Source organism: Terrapene carolina, unplaced genomic scaffold (genome assembly GCF_002925995.2).
Source record: "Terrapene carolina triunguis isolate 2854851 unplaced genomic scaffold, T_m_triunguis-2.0 Scaffold211, whole genome shotgun sequence".
NCBI lineage: Eukaryota > Metazoa > Chordata > Testudines > Emydidae > Terrapene > Terrapene triunguis.
The window spans coordinates 39,459,877-39,477,718 of NW_020664562.1; the positions used below are offsets into that span (position 1 = coordinate 39,459,877).

General features: G+C 40.2%; 1 protein-coding gene across 4 annotated transcripts in view; it reads left to right on the top strand.

Annotated features, from left to right (window-relative positions):
- The window catches only part of LOC112115972 (dedicator of cytokinesis protein 7), a 109,321-nt gene that overhangs the window by 48,001 nt on the left and 43,478 nt on the right, over positions 1 to 17,842 (top strand). For 2 of the 4 annotated variants that reach the window (XM_029912397.1, XM_029912398.1), the window contains exons 15-27: positions 387 to 525; positions 948 to 1,049; positions 1,303 to 1,389; positions 2,032 to 2,263; positions 4,719 to 4,883; positions 5,698 to 5,867; positions 9,210 to 9,302; positions 10,560 to 10,649; positions 11,663 to 11,758; positions 11,882 to 12,022; positions 12,172 to 12,285; positions 13,265 to 13,435; positions 14,474 to 14,613. In XM_029912397.1, the coding sequence (XP_029768257.1) occupies positions 387 to 525; positions 948 to 1,049; positions 1,303 to 1,389; positions 2,032 to 2,263; positions 4,719 to 4,883; positions 5,698 to 5,867; positions 9,210 to 9,302; positions 10,560 to 10,649; positions 11,663 to 11,758; positions 11,882 to 12,022; positions 12,172 to 12,285; positions 13,265 to 13,435; positions 14,474 to 14,613 (1,740 nt within the window). The remainder of the gene's footprint in view (positions 1 to 386; positions 526 to 947; positions 1,050 to 1,302; positions 1,390 to 2,031; positions 2,264 to 4,718; positions 4,884 to 5,697; positions 5,868 to 9,209; positions 9,303 to 10,559; positions 10,650 to 11,662; positions 11,759 to 11,881; positions 12,023 to 12,171; positions 12,286 to 13,264; positions 13,436 to 14,473; positions 14,614 to 17,842) is intronic. The other 2 variants (XM_026655793.1, XM_026655794.1) reach the window with 1 other exon arrangement.

The following is a 17,842-nucleotide window of genomic DNA, read 5'->3' on the forward strand; positions in this document are numbered from 1 at the left end:
ATTAGCTTCCAGACTTTATTTTTTAATCAGATTTGATGTACTGTTCAATGAAATAGCAAAAATACTTTTTCTAATTGTTCAAAAAGATGACACCCATGTTTAAGGCCCAATGTATTCTGACAACTTTTGGCAGACCAGTACAAATATTGTCTGAGCTAATATATTTTTCCAAACACTGATCAGAAAGTAAAACTTGTAATCCTCTGAGGTACTCCATTTATTTCCTTCTTTGCACAAAGGGTTCAATCTAAGCCAGTCTAAAAAGGATTTTGGAAAAAAATAAAGGTGAAGCAACCAGGCCAAGCATGGTTTATCTGAATGCCAGTAATAATCCTAATTACAGAATTTGAATTGGTAACTGAGTTGATGATTTTGTTTCTAAACAGATCGCCTGATTTTCATGAAGAAATCAAAATTAAACTCCCTGCCACTTTAACTGATCATCACCACCTGCTTTTTACTTTCTATCATGTCAGTTGCCAACAAAAACAAAACACTCCTCTTGAGACGCCGGTTGGATACACTGTAAGCATCTTTCTTTCAACAAAATCAAATTTTGATCCAAAGCAGGATATATTGATAATGTATTTGTTTTTATTTTACTCAACATTGTCACATCATAGAATATCAGGGTTGGAAGGGACCTCAGGAGGTCATCTAGGCCAACCCCCTGCTCAAAGCAGGACCAATCCCCAACTAAATCCCCAAATGGCCCCCTCAAGGATTGAACTCACAACCCTGGGTTTAGCAGGCCAATGCTCAAACCACTGAGCTATCTCTCCCCCTGTTATGAGTATGACATAATTTGAATAGTGCTTCAACTTGTTAAAGTCTAGAATGGCCACTAATCACACATTAGCCATGTTTCCATCCAGAAAATGTTTGCTGTGAAATTCAGCCCTGTAGGACTCAATATACTGTGTTGTTTTTTTCCCCCCCTCTTAAAGTGGATACCAATGCTTCAAAATGGACGTTTGAAGACTGGTCAGTTCTGCCTACCTGTTTCATTGGAAAAACCACCACAGGCTTATTCTGTGCTTTCTCCAGAGGTCAGTTATTGCTCATGCTGAAATCCCTCAGAAGAAGATATAAGGAAAAAGCTATAGAAAATTTTGAAATTCTTAGGCTATTTCTTGAAAACTGTTAACTCTAAAAAGTGCTGTGTGTATCATCTGACAGTAAAATTGAGTTAGTATTTTAATCAGAAGAACCTTAGCTCTACAAAGGAGGTGCTTTCTCTTTTCCTACAGGTAATGCCTGAGGTGTCTTACATGAGTTAATGATTTTATTAATTTCCTATAGGTGCCCCTTCCTGGAATGAAGTGGGTAGATAATCACAAAGGAGTTTTCAATGTAGAAGTTGTTGCCGTATCATCCATCCACACACAGGTAACTGTTAATAGCGGACTTAGTCACACATGTAGCTTGATAGTCATTTGACAATGGCAACATTGAATCTCCCACTTGTAATAAATGTGTAATAAACTCACGTCAATTTCAATGAAAGCTTAAAGTAACAAGGGATGTAAAGTTCTGAAAGGACTGAAAACAGAACCGTTGTCCCAGTTCTGCTGACAGTGCATCCTGATAACTGCCGTTGAGGTCAGTGGGAGTTTTGGGTGCATACCTAAGGACAGAACGGCCTGCAACACTTTCAGCTCCTCGGCCTGTGGCCTATATCCTTGTAATTTTAGATACAGTGTACTACTCAGATCTCAGATTTTCGTTTTTTTCCTGTTTATCTTTCGTTTCCTTTCCTAAATGTGTCTTCTTCCAGTTGTACTTGAACTACAACGTGAAACTGCACTCCTTTTGACTAATAAATACTTCACATATTTTATTTTGAAGTCCCAGGTTTCTTTTTGGATGTTTTTACATATTGTGTTATTTTATTTGTGATGTGGTTGGAGGTGGAGGTTTGCATGTGCTTTTTGTTTTGTTGATAAATCCTCAATGAATGGGTTACTTAAGATAGATCCATTGAGACTTTGAAAGTAACACATTTATAAATATCATTTTATTTGTGTGTAGGACCCTTACCTCGACAAATTCTTTGCACTTGTTCATGCTCTGGACGAGCACATGTTTCCTGTGCGAATAGGAGACATGAGAATTATGGAGAACAATTTGGAAAATGAATTGAAGAGCAGCATTTCAGCTTTAAATTCATCTCAGCTGGAGCCGGTAGTGCGATTTCTTCATCTCCTGCTTGACAAGCTGATTCTTCTGGTAGTGAGACCTCCTGTCATTGCAGGCCAAATAGGTATTTTCTTGAAGTTTTATACAAACACAGTTGATAAACTGACGCTTTCAACTTTATTATATTTACGTAGAAATTAAAACAGTCCCATATTCATGCCAACATTTTAGGAATGGAAATATACAATGTATCCTCAAAATAAAACATGCTGGCATCTGGATCTGTAGTGATACATACTAGAAATATCTAACGCCAAGATTTTTCCAAAGTGACGTATGAGTAGGGTGACCTGACATCCTGAAGTTAGGGATTTTGTCTTATATACGCAACTCTATTCCCCCTTCCCCGCCCCCTGTAGAAAAGTGTTTCGATTTTGCAACTTGCTATCTGGTCACCCTTATTATGAGTTATGATGCCCAATTTAAGATGCTTAAAGAGACCTGATTTTCAGAGGATGGGTGCTCAGCACTTTCTGAAAACCAGGACCTATTAAGGTGTCACCAAGCTGAGCACCTAGAGTTTGAGACCCCCAACATCCTTAGTCACCTTGAAAAATCTTGGCCTAGCTAAGATTAGATTTAGATGCTGTTTGTTCATAAGGCATAAGAACGGCCATACTGGGTCAGACCAAAGGCCCATCTAGCCAATATCCTGTCTTCCGACAGTGGCCAATGCCAGGTGCCCCAGAGGGAATGAACAGAACAGGTAATCACCAAGTGATCCATCCCCTGTCGCCCATTCCCAGCTTCTGGCAAACGGAGGCTAGGGACACCATCCCTGTCCATCCTGGCTAATAGCCGTTGATGGACCTATCCTTCATGAACTTATCTAGTTAGAATAATAGAATATCAGGGTTGGAAGGGACCTCAGGAGGTCCTCTAGTCCAACCCCCTCCTCATAATGTAGTTATTATGAATCTGATCCTGCCAGCAGTAATTCCACCCTTTGCCTCCTCCACAAGCAATGCAGCTCCACACAGCTCTCTGTTATGGGCTGGGCTTTAATGGTATAATTGAGCACTTAGTGGAATCTGTCAGTATTTAAAGTCCTACAGTTCAAACACAGGTGAAGAAGCTACTGCTGTACTTACTGTCCACAGTGTGCGCAGGGGATTGTTTGATTAGATGGAATAAGTGAGCAAGTTTGTTGAGGTATTCTGTGCTTCTGATAAGCAAGTTACTTTTCACTCCTGGAGCACCCACAATAAATATATACAGTTGGAATTTACTGGTGGCTGCCTTTGAAAGTGAATGAGACTCGTGCTCTGAGGTCATGTAGATACTTACCCATGCTGTATGTAGGTATGATAACTTGAATAGACAGGAATAGAATTAATACACTTTGGATGAGGTTGATGATGTAGGTGAAATAGACTTGAAAATTAGCTAGAGTGACCTCTGCACCATTTGCGCAGTGATATGTATTGTATGCCAGTTCTGAGATTCAGCTTGTCTTCTAAAAGGAGGAAGGATTTCAAGTGTGAATGTCAGCTTATATAGTACAGGCATTGGGTCCTATTCTGCTTTTAGAGATCCAACACTGACGTCATTGAAGTTATTTTGGATTTATATCAGTGTAAGTGAGAGCAGAATTTGGCCCATTCTTATTAAAACGTAGCATACCAAATAGTAACCATTTTAAATGTTAGGACCTGATTCTCATTTGCACTAAGCCTTATTAGACCACTCTAATAGTATAAAGAGGTCTTACATGAAAATGATATTAAAGCCCTCATTGTTTAAAACTATAAGTTGAGATTTTCAAAGCAATCTAATGAATTTAGACATAATGGAAGATATGTCACAAGCCCCTAAATGTCTTTGAAAATCACTAATCATTTTCTTTTTTATTTGTTTGGGAAAGGGTGTGTTTTTGAAACATGAAGAGTGGCTCTATTTTTGAAAAAAGCTCTCTTGTTCCACAAGTGTCTTTTGTTTTGGGCTCATGAAACAGGGGGCTGCCTTTTAAATAACTATGGTCATAAACTGGTTCCAGCTACAAACATGGGTCTGCCCATATCTTGTTAGCCTATAGCCACATTAGGCTTTCTGTGTACTCATTTTTAGAACATAACCGGTTCAGATACAGAACTGGGCAGTTCTTGTTGCTACATTTCATACTTCAGTTGCAGCTTGACTGCAGCAAAACTGTTAATGGAGAAGAATGCTGTGAACATCCCGAGGATTTTATCTTTTCATTAGCTCGCGGCCTGAGCTTGCTCCCATTGCGATCAGTGGCAAAACTTCAGTTGATTCCAGTGTTCTAGGACTGAGCCCTAACATCATTAAATTTTATATTAAACCAAATGGAGGCTTATCACTACAGCTCATATCTGATCCTTAAACTGTTTGTTAGAGCTGGTCCAAATTTCAAGTAAAATACTTCATAAGAAACTTTTTCTGTTTTATGACCTGCTCTGCTGTTTATCTTTTAAGCGATGAATGTAATGAGCATTTATAGTGTGATCACAGGTACTGCTGAACTCTTATAACCAAACTTCTCACCTTACTTCTTTCAGTTAACCTGGGTCAGGCATCTTTTGAAGCGATGGCATCAATCATAAACAGACTCCACAAAAACTTAGAAGGAAACCAGGACCAGCATGGCCGAAACAACCTTCTCACTTCCTATATTTATTATGTTTTTCGTCTACCAAATACCTATCCCAATTCACCTTCACCAGGTATCTTCACTTCTTGTTTTTAAAACACATTTTATTGAGAAATTGGAATTGCGTTTGGTGAAAGAGCTTTGTTATACATAGCTGAATGTGAGAGAGAATATTGTTCCTTGTTTAGCTAGCAACTAATCCCTGGTGTGTTACATATTGGTCGTTAGCTTGCTGTATGACTCAGTGGACCCATCTGTACAAAGGGTTTAATAGTACTTGCCTACTTCGAAGGCTTAATCAGTTAATGTTTGTAAGGTGTGTTGAGTGTCAGATGGGCAGTGTTATATAACTGCAAAGCATACGTAGCAGTAGATTTCTTTTTTGGGAGTAAATGTATTCTTTTGTGAATGTGCACATAAGCTCATATTCTCCAGATTGGACAGACTGGGCTTGACACAAAACTGGAGTGGAATTAATGTGACATTAAGCCATTTTTGTGACACCTCCCCCCTTCCCCCCCCCTCCCCAGGCTTGGGGCTGCCAAATATCAGCATGCTTCCAAGCACAAGACAGAGCAGCTTGAAGGCTGCTTTATCTTACACCAGTTGCCAACAGTCCCCAGGGGCCATTCCAATAGTCAGGGATCAGTGGACAGAATGGCGTTCTGACCATGCCCCCTTTTTCCCAGCCACATCCCCTATACTGGAGAGCCAGGTGTGGGGATGGCACAGGAGCTGCTACAGCTACCCTATGCCATCGGAGGAGTCCCCTGCTGCCCGGATCCACCAGGTATGCAGACGCTTTGCAGCAGCAGACTGGTGCAAAGCAGCCACTCTGTGGCCATGATTTATAACATTACAAGATGTTCTCTTGTGTGAAATTGTAGGTCCCGGTGGTTTGGGGGGATCCGTGCATTATGCTACTATGGCTCGATCAGCTGTCCGACCAGCAAGCCTTAATTTGAATCGCTCAAGGAGTCTTAGTAACAGCAATCCGGATATATCTGGGACTCCGACCTCACCAGATGATGAAGTACGGTCAATCATTGGAAGTAAGGTACGATTGCACAACTAAGGCTCCTAGGAAACGCCACATTTCTCTTCAATCTTAAAACAAATGAAGAAGGAACTTTAACGTGTTTGTCCTTTCAAAAAGAAATCTGTATTCACTCATCCTTACTGATGACCCCTTCAGTGTCTTTCCCTATGCTGGGAAAGTAGCTGGCATCTTGCTCCCAGAACACATGCCACTGTTTTTATTTGACTTGCTAAAGATCCCTAAGAGGAGAGAGAAACAAGTACCAATCGGATATTACCCTGTCTCCTGACAAGTGTTCCCTGTAAAGACATGGTGGCTGAGAGGACAGGACTCTTTTTTTTATTTTATATATATTCTCTGGCCCTCCTCTGGTATAAAGTGTCACAACCCCTCTCCACCAGTACCACCACCCTTCATTCTTCCAGCATGGATTATCTTGAAAGAACTTTTACCCCCAGTCCTTGAAAAATCAACTAATGAAGTTTGTTAGTAAAGTCACCCACCTGGGTCAGTTTGACATTTGTCAATCCTGTATTCAAAGAAAGGCAGGGGAGGCTTTGGTCTGAGACAGAGATGTCACTGATTTTTGAATGACTAAAAATGTGATTTTCTCACCAGACAGAAGACAAGATAAGTTCTGTTCAGTGAATCATTATTTAAAATAAATAAATAAAGCAAGGACTAGAAGATTTAAAAAAGTTTAAAGATCCACTTAGATGTCTCACTAATTAAACAACCTTGACCTTTTGTGAAACGCCCGGGGGAGCGATGTGCATGTGGAATTTACACAGGATATTAGACGCTTTCCATGTGCTGACTGAGTGAATAATGTGGCAATAGAAAATGGAAAGAGATTTTCTTCCAGATACATACTCTGTGCTTAAAAAGCTAATGTGTAGACTACTGTTAATGGAAATATTTCTTGCCAGTAGCTTGGTCAGCAGATACTAGGCTGGATATGAATATACAGAATCTAAGAAAAATAATTACATTTAAATCTATCAAATCCAATAGTCAAAATATAGATGTCTTCATAAAATGCTGAAAGTGGTACATAGGTGCAAAATACCATTTGTACATACCCAAATAATGATTTAAGCAAGTGACCATCCTACTAAAGAGCCTTCACTTGAAAATAGGACCAATCATGAGAGGTGTTTTATTTTTAAAAAGCACCCATCATTTTGTTTGTTTCATTTAATTGTTTGGAATAAACCCTTATATTTGTTATCTGTTGTGTGGGTTATCTGGTAGATTCCATTTAAGCCATCACTGACTCATATTTCTGATTTTATTCTAAAAATCTTTTAAGTTATCTCTCTTACAGTGTTTAAGGATTGCTTTGGATCAACATAATGCAGAAGGTTTTGGATCTGATACTAATCTCTGTCTTTCACTATTTTGGGATTCTTATTATTTTTGAAGCAAATTTGGCATCTGCCAAAAATAGCCTTTATACCATTTTGCGCTTGTAATAAAAATATGTAGATTTCCTAAATTGTTGGAAGTATGCTGGGGAAAAAAACAGAAAATATCCGGTTTTTGACTGCTATGAATATAATGCTTGAATATAATCCTGCTAGTGGATCTGCACAAGCAAGCGGATGCACCCACACAGATCCTCTTACAGGACTGGGACCTCAGTCATTGCCTGGAATTTAACAAGTTGTATGTACTTCATATTTACTCCTCCTTGAAAGGAGAGGAAACTCTCAATTCTATACATTGTGACAGGGGGAGGGGCTTCTATACTTTCCAATATAAAACAAAATTGGCTCCCACTCCTGTAAACACGTAAGTCCATGTGTCACTTGATCTACATTGCAGTCATTAGGACTGTACATGTGAGCAAAGTTATGTGCTTAGGTGTTTGCAGGATCAGGACATGTGCTTAGCTTGACTCACTGCACGTAGTCCCATTGACTTCTACTCAAAGTGTGTAAAATTAAGCTTGTGCCTTTGCATGATCAGGGCTTTTCTTCGTTTCTGCTGAATCATAATTCAGAACAAAACAACATTTTCCAGTTTGTGTTGTCTGTTTGTTTCTGAGTCTATTTGAGCAAAATTACAACAACGCTGTGCTCTCTCATACTGGATGGCTCAATAGCATAACCTCAAGGATACTGGTTTAAATCTGGACTCAAGTTTGGTGTGAGTTTTTAATGGGTAGTGAGAAATGAATTGGTGGTCTGGATCCAGTTTGTAGTTGACAAAAGTCTCTATTTCAAAAACCACCATCATAGCTGGCATCTAAACTGCACCTTTTCTGGGCATCTAAGCAAAATTGGCATGGAGATTGAAAAGTCCTCTCTCCCAGGTGAGGACTGAAGTTCATTTGAGAATGTTATGAGGAGCTATGTATGTAGTAATGATCCCATAAGATCTGATCCAAAGCCCCTTGGCGTTAATAGGCTCCCATCGCATTCAATAGTCTTTGAATCAAACTGATGATGTAAAACAGTTTCTGGAATGAGCTCAGTTTTGTCTGCTCCTACCTTTTCTTTAACTTTCTTGGGACTAATGAGTGGAAACATAATTCTTTTCCACCTGAAATGTTGTATTCATGGTCTCTTGGTGGAGGAGGATTTGGGGAACAAATTCCATATTAATTAGACGGGTGTTTTTTTTTCTCCAACATATGAAAATATGAAAAAACATTGTCATGTTATGAAAAGCCTAATTTTTTTTTTCAAAATGTCATATCTCAAATATAGCTTTGGGTCTAGAAAAAACACCTTTTTTCCCATTTGGTCCTTGTTGAAATCTAGTGCCTAGCACTATTTTTTTCAGAATATTAGCGTTCTTTGCTGTGAACATGCAAATGTCTGAGAGCTCTTTTGATGTCTCTTCAGAGCTCATACATTTCTCAATAGGACTTGTGGGGTTTATGAACACTGTATGGCAAATAGCCTGGCTCAAGAAATATAGAAACCTCACAGACCACCTTTTGTGGTTCCCATCATCTATGAGCCAGATTTTGTTCTGCTACATCAGTATAAATCTGGAGTAACTCTACTGAAGTCACTGGATTTACTCAAGATGTAAGTAAGAGCAATATTTGGTCTCATAATGGTTTTGGTGCATGGAGAGTACAAATACAACAGGTGTAGCCTGAACAGATGCTCTCATCAATGTTAATGTTGTGTTTGTGTGATTGAAAAATAATAAAAATAACCTTCGGGACTAAAATTTCTCAACATATGCCTGAGAATTCAGGTTGCTTTAACAGTACTAATTGGTGACGTGTTAAACACATTTTGATTTCTTTTAAGGACTGCATATCTCTAAATTAGACTACTGTGTGGCATGCAACATGTAATATGTCTTTCCTTTCCCAACTGCTTTCTATTATATGCCCAGGGTTTAGACCGCTCCAATTCCTGGGTAAACACTGGTGGTCCCAAAGCTGCCCCATGGGGATCCAACCCCAGTCCAAGTGCAGAGTCAACACAGGTGGTGTCTACATTAGAGTTTTGGTTTTTTTGTTTTTGTTTTTTATTGGCTGATCTTTCCCTAAAGAACATCTCCCTTTAAGTGTATACTATAGTTTTGGTGGCTTGCTTTTTTCAATCTTTGAAAAGTTAGTGATTTTTATTTTTTATTTTAAAATTAGTACTTCTCCTCCTCCCTCCCCTCCACACTGCATGAAAACCCCAAAAATGCATAAACAGTGTCCCCTTCCTTTCATTTCAGTAGTTGCTGGTTTGTGAAATTTAGATGCTACAGCTCCTTTCCTTTGTTGTTGTTTTTTAACATTAGTTTCTACTTTAGGTGAAGCACATTTTTTAATGGGAACGTTGATCACAATTTTATGCCGCATCATGTTTGCTTTTTGTTTTAACGTCATGAACCATTTTACCATTTTCATAAAGCATTTAGTATCCTTCATATTCAATTGATCCTTTTTAATGTGAATGTTTGAATGAGAGATAATTAAACCAAAACGAAATATTGGAAGCAATGATTCATAAGATGCAGCTGTATCTGTTCTGTGTTGCAAAGTATGAAATTTGTAGTGGCTTACATAAGATAGGTTTCACTTATTTGACCCTGGTTGCCTGTTGCTTTACACTGCATGATTGTTTTGAACATACCTCTCAACTTTCCTTCCTTGTAAACTTAAATTTACCTCCCTCCCACACAAATCTAGTCTGAACTAACTTGCATTAAGGCAAGTTATTTCCATCAGAAGTGTTGAATCCTGAAATTGAGTTTATGGATAAAGTTGTGTGTGCTAAAAGAAAAAATCTCATGTAATTTTCTAATTCCCTGTACTAATAGATGGGTCATTTTGGGGGGGGCGTCCACTCATTTGGACTGGTAGATTGAGAGGTATGACACTGAAACATATAAAAATGTTACATTCCAGACATCTGCATGCTGACAGAATATAAGTATGGAAAAGTTTCATGCTTTGCAGCATTAAATGTCTTTGTGCATAAAAACATGCTTTTATTTAAAGAACATGTAAATCTTAAAAAAAAAAAAAACAAAAAAAAAAAAAAACCAAACCACAACAATGCTTTTTATTGTTGTCACTCTGTTTGTTTAAACAGATGGCTAAGAGTTTGAGAAGGGGGGGAAGGTGTAAAAACCTGTGAAATCTACTGTTAAACAGTATTTTGTAAATGTACATTGTCCTTGAGCTGCAGAAACCATCCCCAGCAAACTTTAATGTGCTGTCATCATTCATTCATCTCCACTCCGTAGGCTACAGATCGAAGTTGTAATCGTATGTCTTCGCACACAGAGACGTCAAGTTTCTTACAAACATTAACAGGACGGTTACCAACTAAAAAGGTAGATGTCAGTGAAGACAATTGATGTCGTGGGGCATGGAGGTCGAGTCATTCTGAAACATGGTTGTCTATCTTTTATTTTGGCCTGATTTTCAGAGTTCATTGGGGAACTGCTTTTGCTGAGCACTTCTCTATAGTAGATCACTAGCAAATATAAAATGTCCTGACTCAGTGAATGAGGATCAGTAAAAATAGCAGGAGAGGCTTGTCTGATGAATGTTCCTGTTGCTTAAATGGAATTACTATAGGTTTTAAAAAAATATTAGTGCTGCTGTTGGATTATGTAAATGACTTGCTCTAATACAATGAATTAAAATGTGTTAGCTATTTAACACTGAGGGCCAGATTCTGACCTCACTTACATGAGTGTAAATCCAGTGTAACTCTAGTGAAGTCAGGGTTTACTCTGGATTTACGCCCATTGAAAGGAGGTAAGAATCTACTCCTAAATAATGCCAGTGACACAAAATTTGTTGACTTTTTGAATAATAAAAACAACACCAGTGACTTCTACTAGTCTGTGATTTGTTCTTTCTGGGAATTGAAACTAAAGCAAGAAGGTGGCTGTTAGCACAATATGGTTTATTTTTCCCATATGTACCATTTTGCTAAAGTTCTTTCTCAAAATAAATATACAGTTGTGTACAAATTGCTTTATATGTCCCCTTTTTACTCCCTTTTACTTCAAGAATCTGACCAGGCAGAAAGGTAGATTTTTAAACTAATTTGAGCAACAAATATTTTGGGAGGGAAGAAAATTATCAACACTTAAATTTTAATGTTGGACCAAAATGACGTGCTGTTTCTCACCTCACACATCATAGCAGCGTCCTATATTGTTAATTGGGGGGATCCTTTAAGGGACATTGTCATTGCTGTTGCATTAACATTTATTATTTTGCTTATCCTCATTGTTCTCCATATTTTTCATGTGTTGTGCTTCCATTTTTCACGTGGATTGTGTTGCAAGCCAACGTGGATACTAGGACTAACTTTGGATTTGAATCTGTTTAGCTTTTTCATGAAGAACTGGCCTTACAGTGGGTTGTCTGCAGTGGAAGCGTTCGGGAGGCAGCTTTACAGCAGGCGTGGTTCTTCTTCGAGCTTATGGTGAGCAAATTGGAAACCCATTAATTTTAGGATTAATCCAGGTTTTTAGTAAAACAGACACCACTGTTAATAGCATAATGCTTTCCACAAATGACCGTTACTAGTAATATATGTTTCCTGTAGGTGAAGAGTATGGTGCATCATTTGTATTTTGCTGACAAACTGGATGCTCCAAGGAAGAATCGTTTTCCGGAACGTTTTATGGATGACATATGTGCTCTGGTCAGCACAATTGCCAATGATATAGTCTCTCGGTTTCAGAAGGTAATGGCAAGCACTTAGCTGCACCCTGGCCAATTCTGCAGCTTGTTCCATCCAGGTGCATAGATCAGGGCCTTAATTTGAAACTGTTGTGTTACCATATATAACAGCGCTCTTTTCCTTGCATTTTCTCTTTTTGTTCTCCCGTTCAGGATACAGAAATGATTGAAAGGCTCAACACCAGTCTTGCATTTTTCCTCAATGATCTGCTGTCTATCATGGATAGAGGGTTTGTCTTTAGCCTTATTAAGGCCTGCTACAAACAGGTAAATGCAGAGAAATGTTATGTATTAGCTGGATACGGTGTCACACCACACTACTGTAACTTCCTTAGGACCAGCTGCAAAGCAGGAGCACAACATTCCATTATCAGCGTGACTTTAAAAAAAATTAGCTTGATGTGTCATTCATCTTGTGTTTTAATGCTTCTACAGCTCTGTGCCTGATTCCCTTCTCAGGTATACTGTCTAAATCAGGAGTTAGTCCACTAAGTCGATGGAGTTACACTGGGAGGGAGGAGTCTCTCTCCATGCTTGTTGCCACCAGAGTAATGGAGGAAGAGATTAGAAAGGGGCTTGACTGCAAAAGTTGGATCTGAGCATCCATGATGTTTGGGGATATTTGGATCTGGGCTTCAGGTTCATCTTTACTACAGATTGAAACATTCCATAGTAGATGGCCTGAACGATAATAGTATTTGAACTATGTTGCCTACTGTGTGACCGGGGGAGCTGGAACCATTTTTATAGTGGGGGTGCTGAGAGCCATTGAACTAAACTGTAAACCCTGTATATAATGGAAACCACCTCAAGCCAGGGGGAGTGGCAGCACCCCTAGTTCCAGCACCTGTGTGTGTGACTAGCCAGCCTGCTGATGTGTTTTCCTTGATCTTATTTGTGCAACTCCCTACTGAAATCAATAGGAGTTCAATATCACATGTGAAGTAGATGGGACTTAATTTGTAATTGTAATTAGTATGCCTGTTATGCAAATATTATATTGTTATAAGCATTGTCGGCTGTGGTAAATGTTAAATGTACAGTTCCCCATGTGACTCTTGTAATTGAAACTACAGAGAAGTGTTGTGTGTCTTACTGCTGTTTAATGACAGCTAAAGCATTATAAAACCCTTTAATCTAGTCTTTCCTACTGTATAACATGGTGATGGAGGATATGTCAGAAGTCACATGCTGCATTTGTGTGCTGCATTACTATTAACTGTATAATTTGTGTTGTTCTTGCCAGGTGTCTTCAAAGCTTTATTCCTTACCAAATCCAAGTATCCTTGTATCCTTGAGGCTGGACTTCCTCCGCATTATCTGCAGCCATGAGCACTACGTCACCCTGAATTTACCCTGTAGCCTACTCACGCCACCTGCATCTCCCTCACCGTCTGTGTCTTCGGCAACTTCTCAGGTAGGCAAAGCAGCAAAGGCCACATGTGGAAATTCAAGCTGAGCTTTGTTCATAGGAGTAAATCTCAGAGACAGGTGTGTCACACACATGTTCAGGTTCCTTTCCTGCTAATGCCTCTTTGATCACTTGTTTAAAAAATACGGGCAATGCAGGTAGAGGGGCCTATGGGCAGCACACTTGGCGTTACTCCTTGTAGCTAAATTACCCATATTAGGATTGTCATAATGAAAGCTTAAAGTGCGTCTCTGAAACCCTAAACTTTTAGCCATAAGGTGTAAGCAGAAAGTTTTCCTTTGAAGCGAAGAACAGTAGGCTTTTATTCAGACTTGTGCTGATCTTCTGTGATGATTAAAATAACCAAGGTCCATTTATTATCACTTTGGCCTGGTCCACACTAACCCCCCACTTCGAACTAAGGTACGCAACTTAACGTAGCTGAAATCGAAGTACCTTAGTTCGAACTTACCGCGGGTCCAGACGCGGCAGGCAGGCTCCCCCGTCGACTGCGCGTACTCCTCTCGCTGAGCTGGAGTACCGGCATCGACGGCGAGCACATCCGGGATCGATTTATCACGTCTAGACAAGACACGATAAATCGATCTCAGAAGATCGATTGCTTACCGCCGGACCAGGAAGTAAGTGTAGACCTACCCTTTGTAACGCATCATTCTACTACCTTTTCCCATCCTGTGCAAAAGAGTGAATGTGCAAAAAATAGTCATTACTCAGCAAACACGTTGCCTTGCTCAGTAGCCCTGCTCTTGCTCATCAGATTAACTGTTTTCTCATCCTCTGGTTTGTAATGCATATACTTAACTAAGAAGGGAACAAAAGTAAAATGCATCTACTCTGAATTATTGAAGGGTTAATGAAGTTACATGTAACATAAGTAGATATGTAGCCAAAAAATGAGTGAAATAGTGGCTGACATGAGATTTTATTGAATCTGGACAGGGCTTGTCCTGTATTTCATAAGCTGTATCTTTCTGTGTCTCAGTGGCTCATTACACAACTTTTAACGCTTGGGTTTTTCAACAGAGTTCTGGATTCTCTACAAATGTCCAAGACCAGAAGATTGCAAATATGTTTGAATTGTCTGTGCCTTTCCGCCAGCAGCATTACTTGGCAGGGCTTGTGTTAACAGAGCTGGCTGTCATTTTAGATCCTGATGCTGAAGGGTGAGTTTTTAACTTTTTCCCAAGAGGTTACTGTAATCTAAGTAGATGGTGGATCACAAGCAAACTACCACCATGAACAGAGTTAATTTACATGTATAATCTGAGAGGAGAGTGGGAGTAGGAAACAAGTCCTCCAGCCCGAGAATCCTCCCCGCCTACTTGTTCTGCCGCCTTTCCTATCTCTTTTAACCCCGACTCTCCAATCCTGTTTACAGGCACATTCTCCTAGCTGAGAATGAGGGGATGAGAGTCTCCCATTGGAGCCTTTCAATGGTACTCTTCAATTGGCTGTGGAGGCTGCAGAAAGTAGCTTTTTTGCAGCAGTAGCAAGAACATAATTTTCAAGAGTAAGAAAATGTCTGCTGATGTTGGGTTTAGGTATAGTAGCACCTTTCATCTTAGGATCTCAAAGCACTTTATACATATAAATTAAGCCTCACAACTCCCCTGTAAGACCAGTAAATATAGCTGTACTACAGATGGATAAAGTGAAACATAGAATATTTTAAAGTTGTTTGCCAAGGTTATGCAGCAAGAAATTTTCAGAGTTTGGAATACTGCCCAGTAATCATAGAATCATAGGACTGGAAGAGACCTCTAGAGGTCATCTAGTCCAATCCGCTACACTCAATACAGGACTAAGTATTATCTAGACCATGCCTAAAAGAATCATAGAATATCAGGGTTGGAAGGGACCTCAGGAGGTCATCTAGTCTGCTCAAAGCAGGACCTAATCCCCAACTAAATCATACCAGCCAGGGCTTTGTCAAGCCTGACCTTAAAAACCTCTAACGAAGGAGATTCCACCACCTCCCTAGGTGCTTCACCACCCTCCTAGTGAAAAAGTTTTTCCTAATATCCAACCTAAACCTCCCTCAGTGCAACTTGAGACCATTACTCCTTGTTCTATCATCTGGTACCACTGAGAACAGTCTAGATCCATCCTCTTTGGAACTCCCTTTCAGGTAGTTGAAAGCAGCTATCAAATCTCCCCTCATTCTTCTCCTCTGCAGTCTAAATAATCCCAGTTCCCTCAGTCTCTCCTCATAAGTCATGTGCTCCAGGCCCCTAATCATTTTTGTTGCCCTTCGTTGGACTCTTTCCAATTTTTCTACATCCTTCTTGTAGTGTGGGGCCCAAAACTAGACACAGTACTCCAGATGAGGCCTCACCAATGCCGAATAGAGGGGAATGATCATGTCCCTCGATCTGCTGGCAATGCCCCTACTTATACAGCCCAAAATGCCGCTAGCCTTCTTGGCAACAAGGGCACACTGTTGACTCATATCCAGCTTCTGGTTCACTGTTGACTCATATCCAGCTTCTTGTAACACCTAGATCCTTTTTTGCAGAACTGCTGCCTAGCCACTCGGTCCCTAGTCTGTAGCAGTGCATGGGATTCTTCCTTCCTAAGTGCAGGACTCTGCATTTGTTGATCCTCATCAGATTTCTTTTGGCCCAATCCTCTAATTTGTCTGGGTCCCTCTGTATCCAAGGAGGAGGGAGAAGAATTGTTCCCCTTAACCTCTGAGGATAGGATAAGAAGCAATGGGATTAAATTGCAGCAAGGGAGGTTTAGGTTGGACATTAGGAAAAACTTCCTAATTGTCAGGTGTTTGTCTAACCTGCTTTTAAAAATCTCCAATGATGGAGATTCCACAACTTCCCTAGACAACTTATTCCAGTGCTTAACCACCCTGACATTTAGGAAGTTTTTCCTAATGTTCAACCTAAGCCTCCCTTGCTGCAATTTAATCCCATTGCTTCTTGTCCTATACTCAGAGGTTAAGGGGAACAATTCTTCTCCCTCCTCCTTGTAACAACCTTTTATGTACTTGAAAACTGTTATCATGTCCCCTCTCAGTCTTCTCTTTTCCAGACTAAACAAATCCAATGCTTTCAATCTTCCCTCATAAGTAAGGCTGTGGGTTTGTCACGGAGGTCACGGATTCTGTGACTTTCTGTGACCTCCGAGACTTCTGCAGCGGCCAGTGCGCCTGGCTCAGGGGCAGCTCAGACAGCCCCTGCGCCAGGCACACCGGCCGCTGCTGGGGAAGTCTCAGGCCACCACAGCAGCAGCAGCAGAGTTTGGGTATGGAAGGGGGCAGAGGGTTGGGACACTGGATGGAGTGAGGCGGGCTCTGGGCGGCGCTTACTTTGGGGCTCCCTGGAAGCGGCGACATCCCCCTTTCTCAGTTGCTATGCAGAGGCATGGCCAGGCATCTCTGCACGCTGCCTCTGCCCACAGCGCTGGCTTTGCAGCTCCCATTGGCCCAGGTACAAAGGGTACTTTTACATAGCAGAACACATTCCACACGTACCACCTATCTTTATAAGTGGACGAGATTCACGCACTGGTGCTCTGACAAACAAACGGCTCCTACTCCCGCGCCTCTTCCATTAATACTCAACTACCTTTTAGGGCTTAAACTATCTGGACTCTCCCCCAGTTCCATCAAAGTTGCAATTACGGCATTCCACCACTCTCCTATGGAGAGTGTTAAGGGCCATATCCTCAGATGATGTAAATTGGTGTAGCTCTGTTGACATCAGTGGAGTACACTAATTTACACCAGTTGTGGATTTGACCTGTAAGACATTTCCTGATTTGAACAGCTTATCAGTGCAGGATTTAAGACTACACTAATCATTAAAAAGTTATCTATTTCAGCCACAGTACTCTGGAATAATTTAGAATTATTCCCAGATGCGTTGCCCTGCAGTGGGAAAGGATTAAAGGATGCATAGCTAACTGCTTTTATATAGGAAATTCATGGGTTCTCCTCTGAGCTCTGTATATGACATAAAGTTATTGAAACTTAGACTTGTTTAACCTGTTTGTTCCATTATCCTGTCTGTTGTATGCAAGCTGTTGGCATTCAATTGTACTATACGTGTTTTCCATGGAATAACTTCATAATTCATGTACAGAAAAGACTTAGTAATACCTTTTAAATGTATTATTACTATTATTGTTTGCCATATATTGTGTTAGTGTTCAAAGGTTGGGGTCTCATTGTGCTAGGAGCTATACAAACATACAATCAATGCCCTGTTCCAAGGAGATTACAATCTAAAAGACAAGGCGTAACAGGTGGATGAGATAACTAGTGTGCTGCGGTGACAGAAGAGGAAAGTCCAAACAAATCAAGTCCTGGGTGGATTGTCTTAGCACATAATGTCTTCTTTGTTGGTGATGTTGCTCATTGCCTAAGGGCCAGATTCTGAT